Raw genomic sequence first — 9,887 nt, forward strand, 5'->3', positions numbered from 1 at the left:
TTGAAAAATCCACTCGTCTGTGACGAGAGGACGGTGGAGCCCGACGAGCAGCTGCCCGGCCGGCCGCTGTAATTACACGGCCGGCCGGGAGCTTTACATTCAAGCGATCAGGCGTCTCTAGAGACGTTCGATCGCTTGTATTAGCAGTTGTCACTGCCGTTGCCGGGTCCCGAGATCCGCTGTGCCCGATGCGGCCGGGACCGGCACCCAGGTGTGAACCAGGCCTTAAGGTCCGCCTTAATATCCAAAACACTTACCGAACAGAAGGACGCATTATCCTCAGACACTGAAGCAGATGATTTGTCTTCCAGATCAATGTGAATTAATGTAAGATGTTCCAATAACGAGTCCACATCATTAAGTTTTGTATCCCTTTCTTCTAACTCCAGTGTATTGTTATGATCTAAACCATCCATTAGCCTTGCTTCAGTATATTTTATCATGTCTGCTCCGTCTGACTCCTTGAATTGTAAAAAAAACAGAAGCCATTATGTTTATATGAAACATAACAAAGCTGTGCTATCTGAAACATGACTGAAACATGGCTGGACAAACCCAAGCATGCAACAATGTATAAAGTTGGCTAATTCTAGTCTGAGCGAAGGGTGACATTTACCCAGTAGCACCCTAAAGCCGCCCCACATTTAGACCTACCAGCAACTATGTAGTGGAAGGACTCTCCTGATTGGATTCAACTTGAATGGATAGATTAGACAGGTCCTCGTATTACATAGTTTTGGAAAATCTAAAGTTGATTGTATGTTCAGATTGTAACATGTATGGTGTGAGGGACATCAGCACTAGTCTATATTTGAATTTGCTTTTGTATCCATGCCTTACACGCATGAATGGAGTGGAGAGGGATTAGAACTTCTGTCAGGTTCTCTATTTTTCCCAGTGACCATTATCACAGAACATGAAAGACTATCCCAAATTTTGGGTGGTTACCAGAATAGGAATAGATGGGAAATCTTCATAGGGGACACTAGTTCTATTGATCCTACTGACCACCAGGAATTTCCCTCTCTTTGGAGGGATTGCCACTCATTTCCTGTTGTGGTTATTAGACAGGAAGTGAAGAAAAATCCCCCCAATGGGACACAGATGGCAAAAAAACAACTGCCAGGGGTTCTAATCCTCCTTTACTCTATCCAAAACTAAAAAAAACGTATGTGCTTAAGTTCTACTTTAAAAGAATGCACGTTAGAGAGACCCTGTCAGGTCCCAAAAACATATCAAAATGTCACTGCCCTGCATTAGAAGTGGAAGGCTACTCAGCTTTCCAGAGTCCCATGTTTCCTTCCCCTTCTAAGTGCTGTTGACTACATCAGTCACTTCAGCATTCAGCACCGAATAAGTGTGATATCGGTCTTCCTGGATGCATGCTATGGTCCCATTCTTCAACCTCTACATCACAACAGGACCCAGCAGTGACTATAGACTCAGAGGAAGGAACAACAGCTTGCATTGGGGGACACAAGCATCCCACCATTCCAGAAGTGTTCAATGCCAAAGAGACAGATGGAGGCAGCAGCGCTGACATGGAGGTAAAATAGGAAACACAGGCTTGCTGGTGAGACAGACCTCCTTCTGAGAATGCTAGCTGCTTGGCTTTAAAACTGATTCTGTGGCGCCAATGTTTTTTTAGATCACTGGCCTATATCTGGCAGCTATAGAGCCGCCTTATTGCTTGTATGGTACCGGGCAGTGTGCGTTCCCTCTCCCTCTGCCAGCTGGTCTGGGAAGGCGGGTCTGTTCACTTCAATCAGAGCGAGATCAGCACAATTCCACCGGCTGATCTCTCCTCCGATCACTGAATGTGGAAGTGATGTCTACGACATTAATTCCGATGTAACTCTGTCATTTCACTGGCTGCTGTAGCTGGAGAAGAAGCTGGTGAAGCAGATCTGTGCTTCTTCAGGTTCTTTGAGGTCCTTAGGCGACATTAGGGGACGTCTCCATGAAGAGGACCTCTCACTGTATCTGTGCTATCACATTGTTAGCCCCCTATGCGATAGCAATAAAGTTAAGTGTAAAAAAAAAAACCTAGGAAAATGAAAGTCACATATTAAAAAAAAAACCACAAAAAAACACCAATTTTTATATTTTACCAGAAAATTGGGTTTTATATTCTGTTACTTTCTGTGTAGTAAAATTTATTTTAGTGTACTTTATCCTAAAAAATTGGTTTGATAAACATTTGCATAAATATAGTGCGACCTAAGAATTGCAACTAGCGTTTGCAATTGTAACAGGGCCTCTGCTTTCAGAAAATATATAATTGTTTGGGGGTTTTAAATTCAGATTTTATTATGCGTATGCAAAAATTGAGAAATTGCTCCGGATGGCTCATGGTTAACTCCTGACATTTTTTTTTTTTTATATCCAAAACACTTACTGAACAGAAGAATGAAAATCTTATCAGCTAAACACAGAAGGAATTAATAAATAAAAGTGTCTGAGACGAGTTCTATTCTAATGGGTGCTATAGCAACCAATCAGCTTCTGTATTTCATTTTCTCCGAAAATAACAATCAATGTAAAAGCCGATTGACTGCACTCCAGTTGAGACAAAGTTTGTTTGAGACACTTTTATTAATCCCCCCCTTCCCCCTAACTACTTTTCTTTTATACTAGTGAGTGAAATAAGTATACTAGTCAGAAGGTTTGATGGAAAAAAAAAATCAGCTCTGGTGGTAGTATTTTTACTTGTATATATACACATCTGACCAGAGAAAGAAAATGTGAAGAGCGACAGATGGATTTGGTTCTGAAAGGACAGCTGGAAGGCAGGTACTATAATAAACTAGGCTTTTCAAGGAGATCAGCAATGGCATCCATCAGGCAATCAGCCTTTGTGTTTCCATACAGTGTTCACATGAGAGCCTGTGCATACACTAACACCAGTGATCGGTGGTGGGGGCGTCTCTCCTCTACCATCGTGTTGTGTATGCTCAGGATGACGATCTCACGATTACTATACTCACAGTTTATCTTCAGTAATCATTACACAACACACAAAGCTCCAAACCAGGAAATCATAACCAGCGTGGTTACAGAGCGACCCGGAAGTAGTCAGTGTAGGAGCAGGAAGTGGACGGGGCGTACACAAAGGGAACTGAGAGCCCTTGGAGGCCACATTTCATTGTTACCTGGTTAGGGTCAGTTCGGCATGTGGAATTTAGGATTTAAGTGGGTGCTGATCTGTCACACAGGGGATCAGTGTCAGCATTGCGGAGTTATGTGCAGTGACAGTATTACAGGGGGTGAGGGGTGGTTGCACTGTGACCATTGCTGAAGTAGGAGGAGAGGAGTGAGAAAGGTGCAGCGTGAGGACTATGAGATGACATGGAGATGCAGGGTAAGGGGTCAGCTGTAAAGGGTGATGTGGTAGTCCTCGGTGGATGATAGGGGATGCAGTGTCAGGGAAATCATGGTTCATGGGTAAGCTGGGTAATGGGGTGGGGGGCTTGGGGTGTCACTGTTACAGGGTGACATGAGGCTGCAGGGTTAGAGGAAGACCTCTTCCCTTGCACACATCCCTGCCTGATGTGTGCCAGTGCGCGTGCAGTTTTTCCCTCTGTCTTGCGATGGAGGAAAAAAATGACATTACCGGACCCATCTTATGGTCAGCACCACACACATTCCAATCTGACCATACAATTTTTGTACAATCAACTTTAGATCTACCATAACTATGTAATATGAGCACCTACCTAGCCTCTACAATTAATGTACATCCAATCAGGCAAGCCCTTACACAACATAGTTGTTGGTAGATGTAAAGAAAGTTGTACAATCATATTGTAAGGTGTGTGTTGAGCTTAAAGGAGAACTATGTGGTAAGTGTTTTCCCCATAGTTCTCCTAAATGTCACGGGAGGACACAAACTAGCTTCCTCCCGTCACCCAAAGCTCAGTATATTGCGAGCTACAGCTCGTGGTATACTGAGACCGCCGCAGCCGGGACGTATCCCGACATTGCTGTCGAGATCCACCCAGCTATCTAGAGGCAGAGCCAGCTGTACCCGCGCCCTCCCCCGTCCGTCCCGCCAGTCAGCAGCTGACGTGTGACAGTTTAATTGCCACACATCGGCTCAAACTAGTAAACTAGAAAATCACTCACCTCATAGTTCTCCTTTAAGTGTATGGGTAGCTGGATCTAAACAGACGGGCATCCATTTACATCCGGTTACAGAAGTATGGGGTGAGTGAAAAACACTCATCCCCATAATTCAAGCTGACCTGTGACTCTGAAGCTGTCACAGGTCGGCTCTATTGATCAGGAAGTGAGCGAACACATACCTGCCGATCTCTGACTTCCTGATCCTCTTCCTGCAGAGAGCAGTGACTGTCAGTCACCACTCCCCACAGGGATTCCCCCCTCCCCTCTCTGATCTTCCAGCGCTGACTGGAGGAAAGGATGTGGGAGGGTGTGGGCACAGCTGGTTCTGCCTCTAGGTAGGCAGAGCCAGCTGTCAATCAGCCAGCGGGGTGGATCGCTACAGTATTGTCGGGATCATCTCGGCTGTGGAGCGGCCCTGCGCTCTCAGCATATAGCGTGCAATAGCCCGCTGAGTTTTGTGTCACTGGAGGACACAGTATATGTCCTCCCATGACCCTGAAGAGAACTATGGGCTAAAAAGGTTGCCCCATAGATCTCCTTGAACCCCTGATCAGGTCTAGCGATACGGATATCTGATCCATTTGATTTTCCCGACCTGGTCAGAGCCAGGGGTAACTGGACATAAACGGATGTCTGTCCCTTTAGATCGGGCTGAAAAACTGACAGGCAGATCTGATTGGAAAGCCTGAGTGAAAGGGGCCGAACACCGGTACAGGGTGCTTGGTGATGGGACTTAGATGAGGGGGTATTGCAGTGTCAGTGCAGAACTCTGACTTAGGGGTTCAGGGTGAGGGGACCTGGTTCACTGTCCATGTAGTGTCAGTGATGCTGCAGCATGAAGGGAGCTGGACGACAGCCTTACAGAGTGTAAAGTTAGTATTGAAGGGTGTTCAGCGAGGGGAGTTAAGTGTTAGAGAGTTCAGTGTCAGTGCTACAGGGTGACTAGGAATTGGGGTGCATTGTCAGCATTGCAGGAAGACATGGGGGTGCAGTGTCAGTGCTACAGGGTGAGTGGATGTACAAGGTGCTGCTCCTGGTCACTTCACTCAAATCCACCATCTTGTAACCAGCCACAAAATACACTAACTATAAGAAAATGCGGCACTCCTGTATCAATTGAAGATCGACGTGTAATCTGTATTTCATCAATCTGCATACAGCGTATGTCGCAGACTAAATCTCTAATGTGTTTCACGCACACTTGGCTTAATCACAGATAATATAGTGTAAACCCAGTGTAGCCATTTATAGGAACTTCGCCCCAACAATGGGTGTTAACCCACAAAACACCACAACTGCACAAAAAAATAGGTATTAACTCTATACATTAAACTGCTCTGTACATATGACAACATTGTAAAACCAATATTCATATTAGGGTTGCCACCTTTTCTTCAAGCGAAACCCGAACACTAGCGAAGCGCAGACATTTTTTGGGACAAATGAATCGCGGCTATTCATAAATAAATAGTGCCACCCATTCATATGTAAATTTCACAGTCCAGACTATTTTCAGTGGGGGGCCAGTAGCCCCTATCTTAATTTTGGTTGCCCCTGTCTGCCTGACATCTTGTGTCCGGGTTTCTGCTGCCATGAAACCCGGACACAGCATTCAAAACCCGGACTGTCCGGGTGAATCCCGTACAGGTGGCAACCCTAATTCATATACATAATCAAATATCCTTGTTCCCTGTCTTTGTCCCTGTTGCATAAAAACATTATCACTGTCATGTCATTCTCCTGAATTCCCTGTGCACTTAAAACTGTTCACAGCACTAAAAACTCTGAAGTGCTCAAAAAGTGTGTGAGAAAGGTCACACCTGTACTACTACTCTTTCCTTTTGCCTGCCAACACTGGAAGGGCACAGCTGGACACCTCTGGACAATGCTGGAGGCAAATATTGGTTAGAAATAGAACATTAAAGACGTTTTCAAAATATGTGTATTTTTTTTACCTGCACACCCTGTCGAACTGGTCAGGGGTCCATGAGAACCCTAAAACCAGTTCACTGTGGAGGAATCGACTACCAACTTACTCCCCATGGGAGGCATCCTGTCAGCATCTAGCTAGGGTGTTTTTTGGGGAAACCCCTTCTCAAGGCACCCCCCTAATGCTGAGGCGTGTGTTGGCTGGTAATCAGTTATCAGGGGGCTGCACAGTTGCCAGTCCCTTGCTATGCAGAGGCAAGCCAGCATGCTAAGCTAATTAGCTCTGGGAGGGGGCTATGGTGTTTAATGTTTTTACTGTTAAAACTGACATACTTCCAGGGCTCCTGTTTTATTAATTAATCTGACTAAAGCTGGCCATAAACTGGTCACATTTCTACCTACTGACCAGTGTGTGGCCAAGTTGGTACCCCTCCATTCAACAAAAGTTGATTTTTCAATTGCCAGCTTTACAATAAAATAATGACTACAAATACAGTATACCAGTAATGCTTATTGATAACCTGAAGTAACTGGATGACAGTGATTGTATGGTTTGGTTATCAGCTTACATAGAAATTGATTGTATTTAAAAGTTAAATACACTAAGAAGTGCATGCTGTTCAACTCTGTACACTGGAATGTATATTCCTTGCACGTTTCCCCACACTCTACAATTTGCTGTATATTTTACATTCCACATGATTTCACATTCTATTCTCTGCTATATGTTATCTACACACTTCTGCTTTAAAGGCTTTACATATACTGTACGTACAGCATACCCCGCCAGTGTTGTCTCTCCTAGGGTTCACCAGTTTCCATTCGTATTTAGTTACACTGAATTTGATAACATGTACCCAATGCAATGGAACATTTGAAAGAGATATGTTGATTATCAGAAAAGCATAAGCTATCATGTGTTGAAACTTTTGCTTGTTCCATTTCAATTTACAAATGAAGCTACCAACAGGAAAACCTTTTATTCAATTTTTGCCACTAGATGGCAATAGAGATTGCAAAGCCAAAATATGTAATAAAGAATAAGCCACAGTATAAAGACGATAACAGCAAGTGTTGAAAAATGTATCTTGCCTATCTAGAGTCACAATTCAGCTAGTATGTTTTGTCCCAAATCTGTTTTATATAGGGTTTAAGTGTATGTCTAGCCAACACTGTTTATTTTTTTCTTTAGTTTTGTTTTGTCATCCGCTGATCGCAGTTATTCTTTAAGCAGCAGAGTCTAGGACACCGTTCTGCTATAAGTTTATGATTGCTGAAGCGACCATGCGCTTATAGCAGAAGCGAATGCAGCCAATGTAAGGGTTTAATGACCTGGCCAGTGGGAAGCAGTTCTTGTCCGCAGTAACCTTTATGTCAGTGGCAGTGCAAGGGTTAAATTAGTAGCCAACTGACGATAGACTGCTAGCAGGCATGTAGGGAGGAGTAGGTAGAGTGAGTCCACAGCCTTACTGCCAGGATTCCGGAAAGTGTGGTCAATGAGTAGAAGAGAGGGTGAGCCATAGGTGCGACTGTGTAGCCCGGGCAACAGGATGCTGAGTGATGAAGCAACTTAGGTCAACGAAAGTGCCACCAGCATGGGATGCAGGATGACTGAAGGCAGGGAAACTGAAGGTAGGCTGTCAGAAAAGGTAAGTCTTTATATTACATTCTCCTTGAGGAGGGGGCACAGCACCATTTAGAGCAAGTTTGGCAAGGTGTAAGCAATGGAAGGCTTTGACTAAAGTATCAGAATCAAATTGGCGGCTGGTTCCCAGGTGTCAAAAGAGTTTCTGATTCTTCTGCAGTTAATCATTTTAGCAGCGGCAAATTCTTCTTGTTCATGAACCAACAACAGATGATGAGCAGAAGGCACTGTATGTGGATAAGGTGGCTTGAATAAGGATATGTGAAAAGCATTGGGCACCCACAGACTCTGAGACAACTGGACATTAAAGGAGACTGGGTTAATCCTCCGGATGATTCTGTATGGACTAATGACTCTGGGAGCCAGCTTTTGAGAAGGAACTTTACTGTTGGAAAGCCTGATGTACTGACCTACTTTGAAACAAGAAGGATGCACTCAATGGTGATTGATGGCAGTTTTATGTGTTGCGATGGCAGAGGCAAGACTATTGTGAACCTTGGCCCAAATTTGAGCACATTTCTGTACAGTTAATTCATCCTGTAAAGTAGTGGAAGACAGGTTGTTCTGGGATGTAGGCTGCAGACACAGCAGAAGAGAGAGCAGCCAGTGGACAAATGAGTCTGATTATTATCTGCAAACTCAGCCCAAGGTAGAAAATGAGCCTGTTCTGATTTTTAGGGACAAAGCATCTTCCAGCCAAGGGTTGGTTGGTGTGTTTGGTCTGGCCATTCGGCTGGCATAGGCATGCAGACAAACAGGAGAGATTGATATTGCGCATGGAACAGAGGCCTTTCCAGATCCTCAACACAAATTAGAGACAATATTAAATAGAAAGCAATGGATCCTGAAAATGTCTTTGATAAAGAATAAAGAGAGCTGACTGGCTGTGGGGAGCTTGGACAGGGGAACAAAATGTGCCATCTTACTTAAACATTCAACAATGACCCAGATGGCGGTGTTACCCTGGGATGGAGGGAGATCTACAATAAAATCCATGGCAAGTTGAGTCCACGGGCAAGCTGGAATAAGTAGAGGTAATAAGTAGCCAGTGGGCCTGGTCATGGGAGATTTAGAATGTGCACAGACTTCATAGGAGTTTCCAAAATTGTTTTCGGGTTTCCTCAAAACGGTTCAAAACTTCAAGAGAGGGCATCAGCCTTGGTGTTCTTGGCTGTGGGTAGATAAACAATTTGTAGGTGAAAGCATGTGAAGAGTGACCAACGGGCTTGTCTGGAGTTGGGTCTTTTGGCTGTCTAGGTATACTCAAGGTTTTCATGGTCGGTATATGTTATAAATGAAAGGTGTGCCCCCTCCAACCAGTGCTGCCATTCTTCCAAGGCCCAATTGACCACCAGGAGCTCTCTGTTACCAATGGCATAATTAACCTCAGCAGGAGAAAAATTCCTTAAAAAATTGCACATGAGGAAGAAGATTGTCATGACGAGTACTTAAGACTTACCCAGCTCCCATGTCAGAGACAACAACCTCAACCACAAAAGGTAGAGTAGGATCAGTAAAGGTGCAGACTGGAGCAGTGGTAAAAGCCACCGTAAAGCTTTAAAAGCCGACATAGCTTCTGGAGTCCAGTTGGCCACATACACCGCTTTTTTTTAGTGACTGCAGTAAGGGGAGAAAAATATTGACAGAATAATTCTTTATAAATTTCCTATAGTTGTAAGCGATTTCAATAAACCACTGCAGGGCCTTTAGAAAGATGAGACCATTGCAGAATGGCCTGGACTTTGGCTGGATCCATGGTCATCCCTGAGACAAGATAGCCCAAGAATGAAACTTCTGAGCTATTTGAACAGCTTAACATACAAAGAGTTCTCAAAGTCTAACAATTAACAAGGTGGACATGCTTGACGTGTTTAGAGAATGAGCAGGAGAAGATAACAATAGCATATAAATAAATGATTACATATTTTCCTTCAAAATTAAGGAAAACATTGTTCATGAATTCTTGAAAAAAACACATGTGTTTCTGAAGTTGAATGCCTTGGCAATCTTAAATATTGAACGTGATAAATTCTCTCTAAATTGTTGACCCCCCTGAAATCCAACTTAGAAAAAGTGTGTGCCCTTGAATTCTTTTAAACAGTTCCATAATAAGAGGCAATGATTATTAAGGACCGTTATCTTGTTCAAGCCCCTGTAATCAATCCAGGCGAGTAATGTCCCATCCTTC

The 9,887-nt window shown here is 43.9% G+C and overlaps 1 protein-coding gene across 1 annotated transcript in view; it reads right to left on the reverse strand.

Moving 5' to 3' along the window:
- TRMT10B (tRNA methyltransferase 10B) overlaps positions 1-9,887 on the reverse strand; it is a 36,648-nt gene that overhangs the window by 12,529 nt on the left and 14,232 nt on the right. The window contains exon 3 of the mRNA XM_018571727.1: positions 258-461. Within this exon, the coding sequence (XP_018427229.1) occupies positions 258-461 (204 nt within the window). The remainder of the gene's footprint in view (positions 1-257; positions 462-9,887) is intronic.

The sequence above is a fragment of the Nanorana parkeri genome, unplaced genomic scaffold (genome assembly GCF_000935625.1).
Source record: "Nanorana parkeri isolate BGI_ZX_2015 unplaced genomic scaffold, ASM93562v1 scaffold1822, whole genome shotgun sequence".
Lineage (NCBI taxonomy): Eukaryota > Metazoa > Chordata > Amphibia > Anura > Dicroglossidae > Nanorana > Nanorana parkeri.